At 41.3% G+C, this 23,437-nt stretch overlaps 1 protein-coding gene across 4 annotated transcripts; it reads right to left on the bottom strand.

The window, feature by feature from the left end:
- Positions 1 to 10,186: 10,186 nt before the first annotated feature.
- LOC111161301 (mortality factor 4 like 2) lies at positions 10,187 to 23,430 on the bottom strand. Of its 4 annotated transcripts, none has more exons than XM_022524886.1 (4): positions 23,357 to 23,430; positions 20,536 to 20,624; positions 13,128 to 13,232; positions 10,187 to 11,780 (listed from the first exon to the last, which is right to left on the bottom strand). In XM_022524886.1, exon 4 carries the CDS (start codon positions 11,754 to 11,756, stop codon positions 10,890 to 10,892), a length of 867 nt encoding a protein of 288 aa, XP_022380594.1. In that variant the 5' UTR covers positions 11,757 to 11,780; positions 13,128 to 13,232; positions 20,536 to 20,624; positions 23,357 to 23,430; the 3' UTR covers positions 10,187 to 10,889. The 4 variants fall into 4 exon arrangements, with proteins under 4 accessions (XP_022380594.1, XP_022380597.1, XP_022380595.1 ...); XM_022524889.1 differs by lacking the exon at positions 23,357 to 23,430 and adding an exon at positions 22,001 to 22,203; XM_022524887.1 differs by lacking the exon at positions 23,357 to 23,430 and adding an exon at positions 15,817 to 15,896 and having other exon boundaries at positions 20,536 to 21,989.
- Positions 23,431 to 23,437: the final 7 nt, after the last annotated feature.

Genomic DNA, 23,437 nt, shown 5'->3' with positions numbered 1-23,437 from the left:
CAAGCATGGTTGGTAGCTGTAGCCCCCAAGGGTTGATACAGCTCTCCTGAAAGGAGTACTATGGATTCTTTTTTTCCATTCCTATTTTTCACAAGAAAATTCCTGACACAGTAACATCAGAAGGTTAGAGGTATCTGTGTGTGGCAGAATTCTGGATTTTTAGGTTAATCTTTCCTTTTTTTACTGTGTCTTTTGTTTTTCCAAAGAAAATATCTATTACCTGAGTAACAAATACTATAATTAGGTTAAAAATGCAAATGTATACAATTTTAAAGGATCTATTAAATCAGCTAAAAGAGTAATCATCGCTAGGCCATAAATCTGTCCCCTAGTATATTTTTGTGACACAAGAGGCATTTTAATAAGTATCACAGGTGACTATTTCACTCTAAATTTTGAGAGCCAATGCTGTATTTGTCAGGTTAAGCTAAGCTTATGCTGGGGTAACCACCTCCCAAACCCCGGTGGCTTAACAAAGCAAAGGTTTACGTCTAGGACACAATAAATGCTCAATATATGTTGGTGAAGTCCAGGAGTGAGAGGGCTCTGCTTCCCATAGTCTGCCAGGGATCCCAGCTGACAGAGGCTCCACTACCTGGAATATTGCTGGTCATTGGCAAGTGGAAAGTGTCATAGAGATCTCTCACTCCTTCTTAAAATAATAGTCTAGAAGTAATAAAAATCACTGCTGCGTAGGGCTGACTGGCTTAAATTAGTCGTGTGGCCTTATCCAACAGCAAGAGGCTGGGGGTGCTATGGGGATAGGAAGTATGGCTTTCTGTGTGCCCAGAGGGAATATAAACTATAACGTGAGAAAAAGAAACTAAAAGAAAATATTCATAAGAATTCAAGAGGGAATTCTTTTTCCAAAGCACTGAAACAAAAATTACAAATTGTAAAGAAAAAGTGACACATGTAATACAAGAACATTTTCTAGGAGGCAAAAAGCAAGAATGAATGTGCCCTTGGCTCTTGGTTTTCACTGTGATGCTGTTTTGGGAGATCTTCACATTACCACATCAAGGTCATGGCAGCCTGATGGACGCTGGTTGGGCTGGATTCCAGTTGGAGTGAGATAAGTTTCCAGAGGCTCACTGTACCAGTTTGACAAGACAGGATGAATCCACCCCCCACCCCCACCCCATGGTGCTCAGAGGGGCGGTGCTCAGGTAGGATGTGGAAAGGCTCACCCAAATCACACTTCTCTCCAGGGTGGGTCTGATGTTGGATTCTCTGCTCCAGCCTGCAGCAGGCACCAGACCCTCTGAGGCTGGTGTCCAAATTGTCCTGGACACACTTACCTGGAGGGCAACAACGATCCCCATTGCAGGTCGGAGCACTTTGCCTTTCCCTCCTTTCCCCCTTCTCTTTTGGAGAACTTTTTGTAGGGGAGGAGATAAAGTTCCAAGGATTCCTAACTGGAAACATTGGTTGGGATGGTCTTTGAGTGGGCAGATGTCTGACCTGGGTCTGACCAGGCCACGTGGCTCTCCTTTTGAGTTTACTGAACTAGCTTTTCCACAAATGGGGTTAGACCTCAGACAAGACCTCACCCATCCCTCTTCGACCCACCTTGCACAGACTCCCCAGAGGGCCTCAGATGTGCCCCACCTGTGTTGGTGACTCTGCTCTGAACATTGCTCTGTGCCTGCAGTGCCTCTGAGGTCTGTGTCAGCCTAGGCCCAGGGTCAGAGGAGACTCCAGGTAGAGGGAACTTGCAAAAGCATGTGGCCCAACAACAACTTAGGAGAAAAGGGGTTTCACCACCTGTGTGAGCATCCCTATGCATTGCAGGCCCTGCCCATGACTTGAGCGCCAGGGCCATCACCCAATTGTAAATTGGTGTGAAGATGCTTTTGGAGGCATTAGTGATAGGTGGTCAGCAGCAACCAGAGCCTGGTTCTCTGGGGTTCTCACCACTTCCCTGCTCACACAGAAGGCTGGTATACCCATCACATGTCCAAGAAGTGACTTGCCTAGCCAACTCCAGAGCAGAAAGCTTTGAGGGTCCCAGTTCCTGGAGAGAGCCCTCTGCTAACCAGGATGCCCAGGCTTTTAGGTGACAGTGCTTAAGAGTAGGAGCTCCTCTGGCAGCTTAGTATAGAAGAGGTCAGCTTCAGGTTCCTTGCAAAAATTCAGGCTCCAATCAGTAGAAGGTATGTGGATGACTGTCAAGAAAAAGTCACCAGGTCTGCAGTGGCCATGGAGTCATACAGCTGTTTCCTCAAAAGAACCTTTGGAGCTCCCCTGACATTTACACCAAGGCTACACTTTCCCCATACTGCTCCCACACTATCACTGAGGACAGTTGTGCAGCTAGAGCTGGGCCATTTCTGCTCATTGGAGGACTCCTTTAATCTTTGCTTACTCTCTATTGTCCTAGTACAGACTTTCTCCTTATTGCACCACAGTCTGGGACTCTTCCTGCCTAAACCTCCCTCCTTACCCCTCTTTTCATAGGTGTGAGACGCATCACAATCTGAAGGCTCTCCCCATCTCCCGCTTCTTCCCATTGTAGCTTTTGTAGGTATTTCCTCCAGTAAATCTCTTGTATGTCAACTCTTGTCTTGGTATTTGCTGCTAGGAGGGCCTGAACTGGTAACAGGGTCAGGGTACTTTCGCAGATGAGATCTCAAGTTTCACATTTCTCAATAGTTATACTATTTTTCCAAGAGGCAGGCTAGTATAGTAAAGAGCTTTAACTGTGTTCAAGTCCCAGGTCTACCACTTTTAGCTCTGTGTCCTTGGCTTCTGTGCCCTTTTTCTTTTCTTTCTCTTTAAAATTTATTTATTTTTTGAGAGAGACAGGGGATGAGTGGTGGGGAGGGGCAGAGGGAGAGAGAGAAACAGACTCCTCACCGAGCAGGGACCCTGATGCTGGACTCGATCCGAGGGCCCGGAGATCACGACCCCACCCGAAGGTAGACGCTCAACCGACTGAGGCAGCCAGGTGCCCTTCTCTGCCCTTTTTCTAAAAAGGGTATGGTCGGGGCGCCTGGGTGGCTCAGTGGGTTAAGCCGCTGCCTTCGGCTCAGGTCGTGATCTCAGAGTTCTGGGATCGAGCCCCGCATCGGGCTCTCTGCTCAGCGGGGAACCTGCTTCCTCCTCTCTCTCTGCCTGCCTCTCTGCCTGCTTGTGATCTCTCTGTCAAATAAATAAATAAAAATCTAAAAAAAAAAAAAATAAAAAAAAAAATAAAAAGGGTATGGTCACATTACTATCTCTTAGGGCTGTTGTGAGGTTTATGTGAATTATTGTACAGACCACTTAGTGTCTCACACATATTAAATAATATCAGCTATTTTACCATCTTTGACTGATGAGGGCAGAAGGGAAGGATATTACCAGATCTTATAGCCATTCATGAGTTTGGCACTGAACTCTTCAATCTAAAGTACTGGAGCTCTAAGTATGAATGCTTTATTGATTTTTAACCTAGAAGTTAAAATTCAAGTTCAGGAAAACACATGAACTAGTTCAATGGCATGATTGTGTCCCCTACCTTCAACTCCATTGGATGGGTAACTCCCAAAATAAGAACGGTATGATTTTCCTATCTTGTATCCATTAGACAGCTTATTCTGGAATATAGAAATGGCACTGAAGAGCATACCTGTATCTCCTCTTGTTAAATTTACGAACGTTCTTTATGGTAGAGAGTGTCAAAGGTATGGAAAAGGCAAGATGGGAAGGGACCTAACATTTGCTTGAATGCCCACTAAGGGGCAGATGCAGTGTTTGGTGTTTTGGTTTGAGTCTCTTAGAACCCCATGAGAGGTGCACCTGGGTGGCTCAGTCGGTTGAGTATCTGCCCTCTGCACAGATCATGATCTCAGGGTCCTGGGATTGAGCCCCATGTTGAGCTCCCTGCTCAGTGGGGACTCTGCTTCTCCCTCTCCCTTTGCCTCCCAACCCCCACCCCCGCTCGTAGTCCCTCCCCTGCTCCAAATAAATAAAATCTTAAAAAAAAAAAACCGTAAGAACCCTGTAAGGCAGGTAGAAATATTTCCTTACATGAAGAATAAACAACTTGGGGAGTGTTCCAAGGCCCTAAGTCTAGTAAGTTGTGGAGCTGTATTCCAACCTAGGTTCATTATACTCCAAAACCCATACCCCTTCCATTTAATTTTTTTTAAACTTTAGATGGTAACCTTCCAGGACTGGGAGATTGGTTGGTTTACATATGCATAAGGGATGTTAAATTGAAAGTTTCCTGTTTTGCAACAAGATTGAACAGATATGAAATTCTAAAGCCAGGTTTTCAAAGGAAATAACCAAGCAGCCCTAAAACTTATAAGGAGGACTAAAAGGGTCAAGAGAGAGGAGATACGGACAAGGAATTTTTGTGAGGAGGATTTCTTTGGAGTGGGAGTCTAAGGGGGGAAGAGTTTGGGTACTATTTCCTTTACCCCAAGGTTTCAGCTGGACCCCAAGAAGCTTGATATGTTATCTCCTGGAGTTTGGAGGCACAGTGAAATGGGATCCGCATGAGAAATATTATGGACTATGGACTGCCTCTTGGAAAAATGCAACTGTGGTGATGGTGGGAGGAAAGGAGAGGTGACTGTATTAGGATGTCTCTACTTCCAGTTTGTTGGGGGCAAAAGATATATGGGTGTTTCTCATGTACCAAAAGTGGGTCATGCAGGAGAATGTTTGGTATTGAGGGGCCTGATGAAGAAAACTGTTTGGGGGTGCTAAGGATTCCATAGAGAAACTATATGGAAAGAACAGCTGGAAAACCCAGAGCTGAAGAGGAAACAGCAATAGAATGTTTAGCTTTTGACACAAGCATTGCAGTGGGGGAGCCTCAGATGAAAGTCTGCTTTAAACATCAGCTAGACCCAGAAAGCATGAAGCCAACTTACCACACAACCATAAAGAGCTTTCTGTTTACTCCCTCCCTTCAACCTTAGACCTGAATTCAAAATTAGCAAGCTGGGGAGGATGGGGAAAGAAAAGAAACCCAACACATCCTTTACCCCAAAGGTGGGAGGTCCACTTGAATTTGGTGCTGAGGGAGGAGAGATTTATTTCTAAATTGAGTTCAGAGGGTTCCTTTTTAAAATTAGGGACTGAAGGTTCTAGTCACTGAAACAAAGCTAGATTTATTATTTAAAGTGACTGTAGGGGGACACCTGTGTGGCTCAGTCAGTTAAGAATCTGCCTTCAGCTCAGGTCATAATCCCAGGGTCCTGGATCAGGCTCCCTACTCAGCTTCTCCCCCTCCCTCTGCCAGCCACTCTGCCTACTTGTGCTCTCCTATCTCTCTGTCAAATAAATGAAATCTTAAAAAAAATTAAATGTCTGTAGGGCTCTTTGAGCAGCAAAGCCCTGGGGCCTGGGCAAAACTCAAAGTATTGAGTGAAGTTGAGTTTTGGTTGTATCTCACAGTTGCTCTTGCTCGGTAGGTTGACTACCTCTGCTTGGTATGTTTGTGATGTGCCATGCTACTATGCTTTTTCATTAATTTGGCTACACCAGCTTTCTTTTGCTTAGTATTCACCCAATATATATTCTTCCATCTTTTTATTTTGAACTTTTCTGGGTAATTTTAAGGACATCTTTGAGAAAAAGCATGAAACCAGATTCTGTGCCTTGAAAAAAAATCCAATCTGAGCTTTTCTTTTACCATGAGTTTAACCTATCTACATTTATTATTATTGATGTAGATGTATTTCTGCCTTCCTATTTTGTGTTTGTTTTTTTTTTCTTTGCATTTTCCCCTTCCTCTCTTTTCCTGCCTTCTGTTGGACCAAGAGAGTTTTCTTTGGAAATCTGGAACTTGTGGCGCCTGGGTGGCTCAGTGGGTTAAAGCCTCTGCCTTTGGCTCAAGTCATGATCCTGGGGTCCTGGGATCGAGCCCCACATCGGGCTCTCTGCTCTGCAGGGAGCCTGTTTCCTCCTCTCTCTCTGCCTACTTGTGATCTCTGTCAAATAAATAAATACAATCTTTTAAAAAAAAGAAATCTGGAATTTACACATTCTATTTTTTTATTTTATAAACACATTCTATTTTTATCTTTTAGTGCTTATCCTAAGATTTTTTCTAAATAGTTTAACTATATTTTTAAACAAAATATAGACTATCATCAACTTCTGTCCTCTTCCTTAAACACTTTTACATTTTGAATTTTTTCAAAAAAACATAGAACAATTTCTGATAACTGGAATTTCTACATACAAGCTGTTAACCATTATAATTCATAGTTCATGATGCACATTTAAATGTTTTCTCATTTGATTCCAGAAAAAGCTCAGCTAAGTGTTACCTTCATAATGAATTAATGAATTAAAAAAAGAAAGTCTGGAAAAGAGGTCTTCAAATCCTTTTTGAGAGTAGGGAGAAGGGTGGGGGGGGGGAGAAAGAATCTTTTTTTGAGATTTTTATTTTTATTTATTTATTTGATGGGAGTCGGAGTGAAGACAGCACAGGAATGAACTTGAGCACAAGCAAAGCTAGTGGCAGGCAGAAGGAAAAGCAGGCTCCCCACTAACTGAGCATGGAGCTCCATGTGGGGGCTCAGGACCCTGGGATCATAACCTGAGCTGAAGGCAAGACACTTAACTGACTGAGCCACCCAGGTGCCCATGAGCACTTCAATTATTTTTTTTTAAAGATTTTATTTATTTATTTGACAGACAGAGATCACAAGTAGGCAGAGAGGCAGGCAGAGAGAGAGGAAGGGAAGCAGGCTCCCATGTGGGGCTTGATCCCAGGACCCCAGGATCATGACCTGAGCCTAAGGCAGAGGCCCCACCCCACTGAGCCACCCAGGTGCCCCGAGCTCTTCAATTCTTATTGGTGTCCTTAAAGTCCCTTAAAAGTCTGGAGACCTCAGGTTGAGAACCACAGATCTTAGGAATACAGTCTTTACCCTTTCCTTTTGGGAAGGGAGAGAAATATAATTTTTGAACTTTTGTTCTGTGCCAGAAATTTGTCTTAGGCTAAACAAGCCTTCTATTTAATGGCCACCTTCTTTGCTTTCTAGGTGTTTGATGGATGTCATGAGAGTCATTTCACAACATGCTTCTGTACCAATCTACATACATTCTCCTAGATGGAAAATGGGCCTATTTATGTTGATAGTGATATTGATGAAAACAATAAATAACAATTTTAGTAACTATTTATTATGGAACCACTACTTTAGCTAGGCGCTGTATCTCAGGAGGTAAACTCTCAGATCCACCCTTCAGTTTTAGAAAGGAAGGCATTTAGTTATTAAGATGGCTAGATGAAACTACATCACCTGTGCAGTTTCAAAACAGAGGCACTTGCTAAATCAACAGAGATTCTGGCAATAGTTTGCATACACTTACTATAATTGCCCCCTTTTTTTTTTAAATCAATGGGATGGCCTGGTTTAGGTCCTAATAAAGTATTTTGGGCCTCTCCTGAGTATTACTAAGGTGTAGTCTTTAAAAAAATAAAGCAATTAACAAGAAGAAATCAGCTAAAGTAAAAAGAAACCACATATGAACTTAACTGGAAATTACTGAATTATCAGTCATTGGGGTATTAACATGTGTATTGTGTTCTTAAATTTTTCTCTCCTCCCATTTCCTACAGAGATCCAGGAGAGGGAGATTTGTGACAGAGCTTGAAGTAGAAGCTGCTTGAAGCCGGTGGCTTTTAAGCCAGATGTCCCTGGATGGGAATGAAGGGCATTTGAAGGCAACAAGAGAAGAGAGGTCAGGGTTTGTGGGTCCTTCCAGTAGTGGAGACATGAGTATTTTTCCGAATCAGGATCCAAGACAACTATAGAAAGCTAGGCACCTAGTCTTACCAAAGATTCCCCTAATCTGGAGGGCTGGATAGAAGCAGCAGGAGCAAGATCCATGGATCTGAAATCGTGCCAGTTCAGTAAATGAACATCTGATCCCTAACCAGTATGACCAGGTATCTGAGGACGGTGGGAATCTCATGCTAGATCAGACCAGAGCATGTTTGTATGATTAATGGAGACAGGGAATCCCTAATAACAACTGAAGTAGACATCCCACCAACCTGCTACAGTTGAATTGAGGATCTTAAATTTATGTCCTTAAAGACAATATTTTCTTTTTAAAGACTTATTTACTTGGGAGATAGCGTGCCAAGTGCACACGCATGCACATGCAGGGGGGAGGGGCAGAAGGTGAGACTCTTCCAGCAGACTCCCTGCTGAGTACAGAGCACAGATAGTAGGGCTCTATCCCAATACCCGTAAGACCATGACTTGGGCCAAAACCAAGAGTTGGATGCTTAACCAACTGAGCCACCCAGGTACCCCTAAAGGCTATTTTTAAAAAAGATTTTATTTGACAGAGATCACAAGTAGGCAGAGAGGGAGGCAGAAAGAGACATGAGGAAGCAGTCTCCCTGCTGAGCAGAGAGCCCGATGTGGGGCCTGATCCCAGGACCCTGGGATCATGACCTTAGCCGAAGGCAGAGGCTTTAACCCACTAAGCCACCCAGGCGCCCCTAAAGGCAATTTTAAAATGTGTTATTTCTAACATGTTCATGTGTGTGAGCTAAGCTCCGTCTATGTGCTAGGTCTCCTATTCAAAGTTTCAAATAACGAAGGAAATTAACTCTTATGGTGTATTCTGAGTGTTAGGAACTATTACACAGCTGTCCTCTGAATCTATGAGTCCTTAAGAACTCTTCTAATTGGCCAGGCCCTACGTCCCTCAGAGGGGATAATGATTCTAAGACTATATGGCAAAGTATGAACTATGGTTATTTCAGGTGTGCGTGTGCTAGAAATTTCTTAGTTGTCCTCACTGATCCATTTTTTCTCTCTGCTGTGTGCCCCAAGCTTACCTGTGTAGATTACATCAAAGGTTTTCCATGCCCTTTGGCTTCAGTTTGATTAAAGGGTAATACCCAGAATAATGAGTTCAGGTATTTTTAATGCCCATATCCTGGATTCTCTGAAGTCTCTGTGAGCTGAGTCCTGAAGATCATAGCTGCTGTCAGGTGGCCCTTTCCATACAGCTGTCTACCAACCAGTAACCACTCCCTCCTCCCCTCCCTGTTCTTCTCCTACCCCTCCTCCACACTCTCCTTTACCACTCCCTCCCCTCTTACTCTACTTTTCTTTGCCTAGAGGTTACCATATGATGGACTGAATTGTGTCACTTCTAAATTCATACTGTGAAATCTTAACTCCCCAGTACCTCAGAATGGGACTGTGTTTGGAGATGGAATCTTTACAGAGATAGTTAAGTTAAAATGGAAACATTAGGCCTCCTTAGAAGAGATTAGGACACAGACAGCTGCAGAGGTAAAGACCATGTGAAGTCACAGGAAGGCAGCCATCTACAAGCCAAGGAGAGGATTCAGAAGAAACCAATCTTGCCAACACCTTGATTTTAGACTTCTAGACTCCAGAACTATGAGAAAATAAATTTCTGTTGTTTAAGCCACCTAGTTTGTGGTGGCTTTGATGTGGCAGCCCTAGCAAACTAATACATGCCATGACTCCTCTGTTAACAACTTAAGAAAAAATTCTCCATTAAACTTCTCAAATCATCTATTTTGAGTCCCATTTATTTCCTGCTGGGACCCTGACTGATCCAGTATGACTATACAGGACTTATTTCCAGATCTGTTCTCACTCTTATTTTCCAAAATTTCTGCAGTAACCAATGGAATATGTTTTTTTGTTTGCTAAAGAAGTAAAAAACACTGTTACGGAACAAAACGTGGTTTGGAAAATTTCCATATAGAATGGATTTATAATCATAGGCATCCAACATCAACCCTCCTCCACAAATCCCCTAGAGTCCCACTGTTACATCTAAGTAATGGATTACGAAAACAGAACAGGGCCTCAATGTTGGAACTAGGGAAATCTGCCATCCTTGGTCCAAAATCTACAAGTATTTCTGAAGGTGGCTGTTCCTGCTTCCTTTTGCGGCAAAGAGGAAGACTGTACAAGTGTAAGGAACTGTTATAGTACCCACTAAATATTCTGTTATACCAGCCCAACTTAGAGGGGCAAGGAGCATCAGAACAAAACTGGCTCTTATAAGTTGCACTAGAAAGCAATCATACTCTGAGAAGCCACAGTGAGAGGGCAGGGGAGGGGAACTGGCATGACAGGATACTCCTGGCTGCCACACCCAACAGAAAAAGGAATTCTTTCACTGGAGTCCAAACTCTCCTTTCATACCATCTAGATCCTCCCTGAGCCTGCTGACTTGTCAGCCTTGGTAATATTAAAGGCACACTGCAAAATTCTTGCTTTGAAATTTAGAAACAAATTTTATTTAAGATCTGAAATACAATTCCTAAAATATCAACTTCTCCAGAAAACCGTGGCTACACAATAATGCATTGCCTCTATCATGTTAGAACGTGCATTAGACTCAAATACAAAAACCATGAAACAAATCACCATCCTTCAACAATTTGAGCAAAGATAGAATGCCTAAGGAACAACATAGATGGACTTGCAGAGGATGGGCTGTTTTACTTCAAGCACCATAAAAAAAAGAGCACAAATGCATGGGTTTTCAGGTATATACATTAAGTTGAACCTTTGGCACTAGGAATCAGGGCATTTTGTCACGTAGCATTAACACATATTAGAAAATTGTGTAGTGTCAAAGGGATAGAACCACCAGCTTTCAAGCAATGTTGTCAACTAGGCAATAAAATGTTCTACTGAATGTTTCTTCTTTGTCTAATTACTGCGTACACTGGTAGCAACTTTGAAATGAGAAAAGGAGCTTGTACTCCTTTCATTTTCTGTTTAGAACAAAACAGAAAACAAACTGAAACATAAGCCCTGTTATACATTAACAATTTTAAAGAACATCAATTATACAAGGAAAAGACTAAGAACAAAAAGAGTGTTTACAGATACCAGACGTAACAGTGAGTGGTCAGTAGACCCTCACAGGGCTTTGCGGTGGTACTCAGCCGAAGCCACTTTGTAATCACTGGCAGTAAACAGAGATGCAGCATTCTTTGCCAGGTATTTTAGGAAATCATGCAAATAGCCCAACAATAATGCAAGGCTCTTCTCATCAAGGGGCGTATATGCCAACATTGCTCCAATTCTTACAAATAATCTCAGTAGGTGTGGGGCTCCATAAACCTGGGACATTGGTGCATCAGGGTGAGCCAAGAGGATTTCTGCATACTGGGGCCTCTCAAATTTGTAGAGCAGCTGAGTGCCCAACATCACATTGAAATATTCTTTTATTCCTGCCACAACTTCATTAACTGCGTATTCCTTGTTATCAACATTTCCCTGCGACTTTTTGCAATTTGCATACTCTTCCAGAATGGCATCTACATTTTTCTTAGCAGGGAGTTGAAAGAGCTGCTTCTGCCTGGTAACTAAGTCCCAGTCCTCAACAAGCCATGGTTTTAATTCTTCAGGAATCTTCACTTTAACTTCCATTCTATTCTTAAAGGCCTCCTCACTTTCAACAGTGGGATCGGCCCGGGCCCTTTTCTTCCGAGGTGGCTGGGGTGCTTCGCTGGTACTGCCACCATCTCCATTTCCAGGAGTCTTCTGCTTGTTCTTTCTTGTCTTCCTCACAGATCCTGAAGGGGGGTTCTCTGCAGAGCGACCCCCCCATCGCCCTGGGAGAGCCGGTTCCAGATTCTTCTGCTGTGGACCAGCAGTCTTCTTTCCTGAGGAGGCCCCTCTCATCTTACTTCTCTGCATATTGCTTCTAGTTGGTTTTTTAAAGTTGTCTTCTTCTGCAGATTGTTGTCCACGAGTTTGAGAACCCTGCTTTCTGGAACTCATTCAACCCTGTTTTTATTCCAACCACTGTAATATAAAGGATTTTACTTGGTTGTTTTCTGTCATGACCTTTAATACACACTGCTTCATAAAGGCTCACCAAAGTAAAACATAAGCTATTCTCTTGGAATTTGGATTTCAAATCCTAGTTCAGGGTCATCTGTTAAGTGACTTACTACCTCTACCCTCACTTTGATCCTCACTATCAACCACTACTCTCACCCCATCCGATCACTCATCAGACTTGCCCATAAGTTAGTTTTTTGGTACCGCTCAAAAGACAGGAATATAATTTTAGAAAAAGAATGAATTAAATGGAAAAAAACTGAAGAAGGCAGCAGAATTGAAATTAAAGGCTCTGAACAAGAGAAATGACAAGATGAAATAAGAAAGATTAGTTGACTGGAGGCAAAATGACTAACAGTAAATGCTTTTGCAGGAGTTCAGGTAGGCCTGACTTGGGGTGATGACAGAGTCAAACGAAACCAAATACAGAACTTGGTAAATGAAGAGGGAGCAAAGGTGGCTCTGCAATTTTAAGCCCAGGTAATTAATGAATTAATAAAAACACTGATTTTAATGGTTAGTTTAGAATTAACAATAAAGTAATAGGAAATAATTCATCCACTCCATAAGTCATCATACATTAATACACATCTGCTTTGGGACAGATACTATGCCAGATGCTAGTGATTTAAGTATCTAAAGTGGCAATTAAAAAACTAGGTTAGTACAATGAGAGTTATAGGCACAGAGTACTTTGGAGCAAATAAATGGCATATGACACAACTTCTAGTATTAGCTTGTTGGAGGAGGTGATAATTCAGTGAGGGAGAAGTCAGTGATGACTCCCAGGTTTTGAGAATGGGTGATTAAGGCATTAGTATTATCACCAAATGAGACTGCATCTAAAGGAGGAGGAAGTCGATTAGAGAGGAAAGAAGTTCAGTAGTGGATCTACTAAGTGTGAGGTATACAGTTAGACATTTAACTTTAAAGCTCAGGTGAGGGTCAGAGCCAGAAACGGAGATCTGAGAGTAATCATCATACAGCTGCTACCAGAAGCTATGAAAACCATCAAAATCATTCACAGAGAGAAGAGGAAGAAAAACTGAACCAAAGTATGAAATTGTGGAAAAACCTGAAAGGAATGATTAAGGGGTGAGCAGAGAGACCAAAAACCAAACAAAAATGGTCAGAGCAGCCATAGAAGATTAGGAGAATGCTATTTGGGAAGCCAAAGAAGTTGAGAGTTTTAAGGGCAAGGGGTAATATACAGTATAAAATATAGTAGAGAGAACTAGTAAGATAAAGATGAAAAAATAGTATTCTATGATTCTTAGTGTGACAGATGAAGCAATTTTTTTGACTTACATAATCCTCTTCCTTCTTTCCCTTCCAAGAACTCCTCGTGTTTTCCCAGATGGAACCTCCTAGATCTCCTGGAATGGTCTGGAAGGATGAGGCTGGGGACACAACCTAGAAAGGAAAACAGATTATCTGCAATGAAGATGAACTTTTGTGAAATAACACAGAAAAAAAAAATCTAGTTTTTTGACCATATGGTTTACAACTGCAATTATCAGAGAAAATATATGACCTCTGCTGTTAGACATACTTCTACTTCTATTAGACTCTGCCATTTATGAATTGTGAGGACTTGGGCAAGATATGCAAGCTCTCTTAGCCTCTTTTACTCATCTAATGAGGCCAAACTATTCCTTGACTTCACAGGTTCTTCTTAAGAACTTCATAAATGAGGGGGCGCCTGGGTGGCTCAGTGGGTTAAAGCCTCTGCCTTCGGCACAGGTCATGATCCCAGGGTCCTGGGATCGAGCCCCGCATCGGGCTCTCTGCTCAGCAGAGTCTGCTTCCTCCTCTCTCTGCCTGCTTCTCTGCCTACTTGTGATCTCTGTCAAATAAATAAAATCTTAAAAAAAAAAAAAGAACTTCATAAATGAGACCTGGCTAAATAGCTAGCATAGTATCTTGCAGGAATACACGTGAATATGGGTATAAAGATGTTCACTGCAGTGGTGTTCTTAATACCGAAGAACAGGAAACACCTCAACATTCATCGGTAAGGCAATGGGAACACAGATTCTGTATGCACACTACAGAAGAACATTCAAATGAATTAAGCAGAGAACCATGAATGAATACATAAAGATGTTCAATGCTACATTAGATAAATAGGCATAATGCTTAATAGGTACAATAAGATCCTGGAGAGAGAGCACAGGCCAAGATATAACATCAGTCCTGTACAATTCTTATGTACAGTGTGCTCAAATTCCTCTTTTAAACTGGTATGTATAAATGCATAGGAAAAGTATCCAGATGAATCAGTACCACTGTTAAAATCAGGGTAACCGGGACGCCTGGGTGGCTCAGTTGGTTAAGCAGCTGCCTTCGGCTCAGGTCATGATCCCAGCGTCCTGGGATCGAGTCCCACATCGGGCTCCTTGCTCATCAGGGAGCCTGCTTCTCCCTCTGCCTCTGCCTGCCATTCTGTCTGCCTGTGCTTGCTCTCTCTCTCTCTCTCTCTCTCTCTCTGACAAATAAATAAATAAAATCTTTAAAAAAAAATCAGGGTAACCTCTGGGAAAAAATGATGATGGTAGATCAGCCTTAAACCAGGTTTCTCTGGTAACTATTAATTTCACCCACATAAAAAGGCCCTCGGCCAATCCCTAGCCCTTAAAACAATGTGAGCAGGTGTAAAGGAAGCCCTGAGGGGACAAATAAGAGGTAAAAAATGCTAGACAACTAGAGCCTTGAATCAGGGAAACCAGTTATTGGGAAGACAGGCCTGAGTACCAGAGCTTTCACTATGCAAATGATACCCTCTCACTAAAAGGACACAAAGATCTGAGTAAAAAAATGAAGGGCAAAGGAGGTCCTCAGAGAGCACCAACTCTGTGAATACGGATATTGACCCTGTGGGAATCAGAAACCTGCCTGAGGGATAAACAGACACATCCTGTGAAGGATCAGACAGTGGCCAGTGTGTCATGGCATTACACTGTAAGCTATCGAGCTTACAAAAAGGATGTTTCTAAACAAATACTGTGCCCAGGACAGAGGGGACACAGTATCTGATGTTATCAGAGAATTTAGTTAAGTAATTTACTTGAAATTCAGAAAACCCACCTCAGAGTTTAGTACAGAGCTTCCACAAAACAAGGGGGACAGTTAAAATACCAACTAAAGAAAGCAAGACGGCTCAGTGCCAGCCAGACTGTGAAACAGAAGTGAGGCCAGGTGGGATGGGAAGTATTTTGGAAGTTTCACAGTCATCAGCAATTCCTTACTGAGGAGGAACTTTAAAATGATAGCTGAACCTACTGTACATCCCTGGCATTGACCACATATATTCATTCATAGGAAAACTACAAAAAGGAATTCTACCTGGTTCTAATTAACTGGGTGGGTTCTGTCATTCTCTACAAATTCTTCCCCTCATATAGTCTCAATGAAATATGACATTTTACAGAAAAATACCTGCACCATGAATCAAGGTTTGTGACTGCTTAATAAAGCCACGGAAAGAGCCTTTGTATTAGTTGTCTCAGTTCCTTTATTTTCATCCTACAGATCAAACAAGCAACTATTACTATCTGGAAGTCAGAAACCAGACATGAAAAGGGAATACCTACCTTTTGATGTCTGGCTCCTATTTGTAAGTTTCTGGATAGCTAGCTTTCCACTCTGTACGTCCCTTCCCAGCTTAACACTGCTCCATGATCAATGACAGATGTGCTGTGCATATTCATTTAAAAAGTTTGCACTACAGATTACTTAATTTGGGGCTATTTTAAACTGAGTTTGCCAGTTTGTCTTGAGTTTCAGGCTTTATTAGTGTTTACTGGCTTAGTACACCTACCCTTTGCTCCATAATGCTCTCTCCATTATCTCCATCTAAATACTACAGAAGTCTTCTTTCCCCCTCAAATCTCCAACTCTAGTCCATGTTTCTCTCCCATCTCCAATACCATATGAAGTGGATCTTAGTACTCCAGAGTTTAAATGTTTTGTGTTAGTTTTGCTTATAGAACCATACCATTAATCTATTTGCCACAGGTCTTGTGTTACACATATCACATGTATCTTGGAGCAGCACTTAGGTCCCTGGGGGGCACACTACAGAGAAACAAAGTGAGGAAGTGATTCAATACATGAAGAAAATGGAGGCACAAATTAGGGACAAGTCATCAAATATTTTCCCACTTGTTTTCTACAGGTCAGCTCTGGGGGTAGGTCAGACCTTGAGAAAACACATTTGTAGATTTGCCCTAGTTTTCTAAATTTATGTGTAAATACTTATTTATACTGATCATCAAATCTCAACCTTCCCTTTTTAAAAATGTGGTATCACAAACTAGTTTTCTTTCCATGTGACATAATATACATCTTGAGAGCTGTGTACTTCATCAAATGGTCCTACCTCAATCTAACCACCCTTAACAGAAAGTGATTCCTTTTCAATTTACCCTGCAGTAACTATTGCAACATTTTTGTCCTCATTTCCTATTATTTAATACTTCCAGATGCAGATTTAGGGGGTCAAGAGGTAGTAACATGTCACCAAATTACTTCTCCAAGCTGTGCCAGTTTCCAACCTTACTAGGAGTGTGTAAAACTATCACTTATACTCTGGTCAGCAGTGGCTAGGCTCATCTACAACATCTGATAAAATGTTTAGTTGTTCAGTTTTTATTAGAGACATTTTAACATTTAAAAAGTGTCTATTGACTATATAGGCGTTGGTCCTGTGCCCATTCAGTTGGTTCTTAGTGATTTTAACATCTATAGGAGCTTTTCAAAAAAAATTTTATTTAGGGGCGCCTGGGTGGCTCAGTGGGTTAAAGCCTCTGCCTTCAGCTCAGGTCATGATCCCATGGTTCTGGGATCGAGCCCCGCATCCAGCTCTCTGCTCAGCAGGGAGCCTGCTTCTCCCTCTCTCTCTGCCTGCCTCCCTGCCTACTTCTAATCTCTGCCTGTCAAATAAATAAAATCTTAAAAAAAAAAAACCACCTATGACTATTGTGAATGGTGCCTTGTTTTTACTTCTGCATTTATTCAAATGTATGATGCATCCCAATTTCAGAGACATTAAAATGTGGGAAAATGTCTTTTTAAGATTTTGTTTATTTGACAGAGAGAGATTACAAGTAGGCAGAGAGGCAGGCAGAGAGAAAGGGGGAAGCAGGCTCCCCACCGAGCAGACAGCTCAATGCAGGGCTCGATCCCAGAACCCTGGGATCATGACCTGAGCTTAAGGCAGAGGCTTTAAGCCACTGAGCCACCCAGGTGCCCTGGATCTCTTTATATATCAAAAGTTGTCATTCTGTGGCAGATACTTCCCTTAGTGTTCTTTTACAGTGCCTGATGCTAAGATTTTAGAGTTTTACATATTGAAACGTTAGCTTTCCTTTCCACTGTTAAAAGATTTCATTTTAATGGAGGTTTTATATTTTCTTAATCCATCCAGAATTTGCTAAGTTATGAACAGAAAATCTGCATTATTTTCCCCAAGTAGTCAATACTGTGGCATCATTTATGGGTAATCTTTCCTTTACATAGGTGTAAATTCCAAAATACATAAAAATGGGGGAATTCCTCCTTTTCATCCCCTCCCTAATCCCAAAATAACTGTGTAAGCTTTCAGATCTTATGTGCATAGTCACACAAATACATAATCTTTAAAACTAAATGTGTATTTTATATTTCATTTGGCAACTGTGAGACATATTGCCCCCCACCTTTTCTCACTTTGTCATGGGCATCTTTTTGTCCACACATACCTAGCTCATTCTTTTTAATATTCACATTACCCTATAATCTCTATGTGGCAGAATTTAACCAGTCCTTTATTAACTTTTAAGTTGTTCCCAATACTTCATTATTACAGAAACGCTGTAAGAGTCGTCAGTGTACAGATATATTAGAGCATTAGGGATTTCAGGGCTATTCTCAGAAGCAGAACTGTTCAAAGGATCGGTGTACTTTTAACTTGGATGAGACAGAGGCAAATTCAATTTGTAAAGAACCACTTCAATTTGTACTCCCAGCAAAAATTGTTAAAGTTCATTCACCTATACCTTGAGCAACAGGGATATACGTCTTTCAGAAAAATTTTTTTTTGCTTATCTAGTATGTAGTATATCATTGAGTATCTTTCACACATGCATGTGTATGTTTTTCTTATGTGAATATATTTGTTTCTATACTAGATTGTTTGCTTCCTTTACTGATTTCTAATAATTAAATCCTAAGTATTCCTGGATATGTTGGAAACATTTTTTCCAAACTCATTTTCCCTCTCTGGGGGTGTGTGTATACATAAAATCACACAGAAAAATATGTCAACGTTTTCCTTTGTGAACTTGGCATTTATGTCACACCTAGGGAAAATGCTCCCTAATCAATATTCTAAAAGTGATTTCCTGTATTTCTTGGTATTTCTATAGTTTCTTCCAAATATGTAACTTTTCCTAATATTACTTATTAAAGAGGTCATCCTTTCCACACTGATCCGAAATGCTATTATAGAACATTCTAAATTCCTGATGTGCATGGGTCTTTTAAGGTACTCTTCCCAATGATTTGATTATTCAATTGTTAAATGTTATCACTATTTCTAGATCACCTATTCTGTCACAGTGGTATCTGTTCTCATACCAGCATCACACTGGTTTAATTATCATAGACATAAATGTTGCCCTAGAATAACACTTGTAAACGGTTTCCAAGGATGTTTGATGCATTACTTGAAGTAGCAAACACTGAAGTCAACGTGGAGGACTATCACTAGTGATTGTAAAGATAAAATGTGGTTTATCCATAATATGGATTATCATGCTAGGCAAAACAATGTCACTGTGAAAGGAATCAAATAGAACTCTAAGAATGAACATGACATCCAAGATAATTCGTTGAATAAAAATAGCAAGTTGCAAAAACAATACCTATAGTGTGAGAGATACCATATTTATGTAAAAGAAAACACTATATATATATATATATATATATATATATATATATACACATCCATATGTATGTATGTATATATATATATATCCATGTATGTTTTTCAACAGGTACTTAATTTAGAGATCTAGAAGGAAACAGAACTGAGAATAGTGATTAACTGGAGAATGTAAGAGAACTGGAGGTTAAGAAATAGAAACCTGAGCCTACTTCAGAGTATTTAAACCTTTTCATTATAAGGACAATATATTCACGTATCAATTATGAGACTAAAAATCTGTCTTAAAATATACATATTTAAATTCCATGATTTTTTAAAATCTATTCTTATCCTTCGATCTCAACAGCTGGACTTTTCAGTAAATTATCACTGTTTATAATACATTTTGTAGGCATACCATTCAGACTGGTTTCCCTCCCCCCTTCTAGGTTCTGCCCATTCTTGTAGGTGCAGGTCAAGGTCCTTTTCCTCTTTGAGGCTTTCTCCATTTTAGGATACCCTGGACCTTGCCTTCTGAGCTCCTACTGGCGTAACAGCCCATCTCCCTCCCTTTTGCCCTTAATCATTCTCCAAATGGCCTCCTGTAAAGGGGTTTTGTGCCTACCCATCTACTGCATCTTTCCCACCAGTGCAGCACCCTCCTCTGCAACCCAGCTTTCAGAAGAGAAAAAAATTAGAAGGAAAATACAGTGACTTCATGGGAAAATGAACCTTTCAAGTCACTAAAAAAACCTTCTTTCATCCCCTCATGCAAGTGATGGGCCATTTCAGAATGCAGACTCCGAAAGCTAACATTTTGGTATGGGTGTGTCACAAATCAAGTGTGAACAACATCTCCTATGGTTTGTTGGAATAAACCTTTAAATACACATATACCATGCCAGTTACATTTATATCCATTCTCTTCTGAATCTTGGAACACTTCCTTTATGTTTAACATATTTTTTGAGTCTGAGACAAAGGAGGAATGACACAAAAGCTGTTAGCAGACTGAATATGGTTATGATTTCCAAGTTAAAATTATAGTGCCTGGAAATTCCCTTGTAAATAAATATGATCAATATACTCAGTATCTTTCTAGATTGTTAGGACAAGCCAGAAGTCTTAATTTCAGAATTCAGTTCTAGAGGTAACTGCTGCTTCTGGAAAATCAGGAAAGAAACCAACAGCATTATTATTATTATTATTTTACATTTCCAAACAGAAGAATCCACTGCTTTTAGAAGTTTAAGAGTGTATGTGTGGGTAAACCAGGATGTACCAGAAGGACTAACAGAACCATAATTATTATTAAAGCAAACACTTATATGTGCCAAGCACTGTCCCTTCAAAAATCCTACGAAGTAGGAACTATTACCATCTTTATTTTACACATGAGGAAATTCAGGGACAAAGGGAGGTAAGTACCTTGCCCAGGATCATACAGCAAGTGGCAGAGACAGAACTCAAATTAAGGAAGTCAGTATTTGCTTTAAACCACTAAATTATGCTGTACATGAGATGCCACGAAGTTTTTAAAGAAAGAATTATACACACACACACACACACATATAAGTATATGGAACTAACCCTAGGGTATCAACTGTATTATCTTTTATCAAAGAATGTAAGATTACACAGTCCTCTAGGCACTTGCTACACTGGAAGCACCCATCCTTTTCTTCTTAGAATTTAGAGTCCTTTTCCAGATAGGTGCTTATTAATCTTCAAAATATTCCTTGACAGTTAGGAAGGTTATGTGGAATTATCTTGTTTGAGAACTGAGGCCAGGAGAAGGGAGGCACTTACCCAGTTTCTGTAATCAGGGATGGTTCTGCAATCAGGATCAGATCTTCTGATCCTTACAATACAGCAAACTTAGCTTTTCTGATGATGGCCTGGAAGGTCAAAGAAGGGGACAAAAAAGGACATAACGTAAAAAGATAGGAGATCCTTTTTTTTTCCTCCGCCAACCAATGCATTTATCACACACAAAGGACACCATGCCTGATAAATAATGTACAAATGTTTCTTTTTCCTTTCTTGTGGTTATATTTTCAAAACGACTTTACTGTACATTTATCTTTATTTCTGATAAAGTAACTGTCTTTTTATACTTCTTATGAATAATAATTTCAAATGAATAAAAATGTAGAAGGAAGAGTAATATAAACCTATACCAATCACCCAGCTTCAACAATTACCAACTGAAGGCCATCTTGTTTCATCTATAACCCCACCCACTTCTCCCCCCCACTCCGATTTTTTTTAAGCGCAAGGAATAGCTGATTTTCTGCATTTTATTATGGAAAATGTCAAACATATACCAAGGAAGACATAATAATATAAGGAACCCCTTATGCCCCATCACTCAGATCAAACAATTATTAACTTAGGGCCAGTTTTGTTTCATCTATGTCCCTCCCCATTTCCCCCTACCGCTGAGATTATTTTGAAGCAAATTCCAGTCATTAACGTACATGAAGTCATTCCCAGATATTTTATTACTTAATCCGCAAATATTTTCCTATGTTTCTCTACAACATAATTTGAAACTGTAACCATTAATGCCATTACAACGTCTAAAAAATCGACATCAATTCCTTAAAAAAAAAAAAAGCAAATCCGTCTTCAAATTTTCCCGATGCATCTTAAGCAGCTTTTTTTTTTTAAGCTGGTGTGTTCGAATCAGGATCCAAACAAGGCCTACTGATCGCATGTGGTTCATCTTCTGATTGCTCTCGTTCCCCATCTCCCCCCCCCCCGGCCTTTTAAACTTTTCAATATGGAAAATTCCAATCCCCGCTATTTTAAGCTAATTCTCAAATAGTAAATTATTTCATCAGTAAAGACTGATATGTCTCTTTTACAGCTCGAATTTCTTATAGGAAAGAATTTGATGGGCAGGGAAAACTCTATAATGAACGAATTTACATAATTTATGTTTTTCTTTCATTCTGTTACGCGGGTTTTTCACTACACAATAATAGCGAATAACTTCCGGAACCAGGATTGGTATTAAGTGTCTTATACGCACTAATACACAGTACAAGCCTGTGAGGTACACGTCTCTGAGGTAGATACTATTATATCACCATTTTACAAACATGGAAACCGAGACACTGAAAGAACAGGAGCCAGCCCAAGCTGGGCGTTGGCGAGTAGAAATTTGAATGCAGCTCTGCTCAATTGCGAAGCCATTAGTTAATCTCGCCAATATATGCGACGATAAAAAGAAATCGTCAACCCTTTCACCCCACCCCCACCCCGAAACCTGAAACGAGAATCCAGTTCTTTCCAGCAGCCGACGTGTGATCACTGCCGTTCCTCCAACCGCCATAGTAAAGCCAGGTTTCTCTGGCAACTGATATCCATAGGCAGACACGTCACCCTGGAGGCGGGATTATAGCCTCCAGCCAATCACAATCGTCTTGTCTAAGTTTTAGAATGTTCCATAACCAAATGATTGGACAAGGCCTAACACGTCAGCGATGACACTTCGCCGCAGTAAAGGCGGGTGCTAGCAACCTGCTTCTTCACGGTTAAGGCTTGAGGCGAGCCAATCATCTTTTTTCTTTAGTGCGGGCTCTGGCCAATGACTCTCGCCCTCTTAGGTTCTTAGCCCGCCCTCCAAAAGCGCGACGGCCGTTGGGTCAGAAGTCTATAGGGCAGGGTGTTCACGTGGCCTATTTTCACGACCCAGAGTTCCCCTGACCAGAGGTTTTTTTTTTTTTTTTTTTTTTTTTTTCCCGCGGGGGGGCATTATGGGTTTTTTTTTTTCTCCACTGGGAAAGGAAGTGTCTACGTGGCCTGCGGAAATAGGATGGGCGGAAATGAGCTAAGGTTCCAGCGAGTGGGGAAGCGCGAGGTCAAATTTGGGGCCACGCCCCCGAATCTCTTGCGCAACTGTCGGAGCAAAAAAAATAAAAGCGGAGCAGGGGTTTTAATGTGTGAGTTGGGGTGGTGGGTGTGTGGGTGCGTGGTGTTGGGGCGTGTTTGTGTGCGGGCAAGGTCGCGTAGCCTTGGGGTTGGGATGTGTACGCAGCAGCCCTCGTGGCGTCGGTGGTGGTGAGTTTGCGCAGGCGTGCTCCCCTAGCGTTGGGACACAAGCGTTGGGGCCGGTGTGTGTCCTGGAGCGAGGCCGTGCGTGTGCGCGCACATGTGTATGTGCTTGTGTGCCTGCACGCGCGCTGTGTACCGGATGGTATCTACTTCGTGTAAGTTTGAAAACTGTTCTAATGAAAAGGAAAATAAGTAAAGGCGCCCATAACCAATAAAGAGCCTTTGCCAGAAATATTTTAGCCTTTCCTATCGATTTAATTTCAGACCCTAAAAATACCCTTAATTCCCACATTTTTCTCTGCTGACAAAATCCTGTTCTAAACCATAGCCCACCAATAAATAGTTCAGAGCCAAACGCTCCCATCCCCATATGAGCAGGTGCAGCTTCTTTCCCGTTTCCTAGAAACTTCTCCCTGCCCCCCCCACCAAGTTGACTGCCATTCTCTTGGCACAGACACAGATTTCTGCCGGTAACATACGTGATAGCCTTCCCCTCCGTCTCTCTCCCTATCTATATTTATACACACACACAGACTCTGAATTTCTGTGGGGGCTGAGACTCTCTTACCTTTTTGTCCTGATCTCCAAGCACAGTGCCCTTCAGGCAAGTACGCGGTCAGCTAGTTTTCCAGAAAGTTCTCTGGGTGAG

Source organism: Enhydra lutris, unplaced genomic scaffold, assembly GCF_002288905.1.
Source record: "Enhydra lutris kenyoni isolate GAN:26980312 unplaced genomic scaffold, ASM228890v2 scaffoldscaffold83, whole genome shotgun sequence".
Taxonomy (NCBI): domain Eukaryota; kingdom Metazoa; phylum Chordata; class Mammalia; order Carnivora; family Mustelidae; genus Enhydra; species Enhydra lutris.
This window is presented reverse-complemented; position numbering and strand designations above follow the sequence as displayed.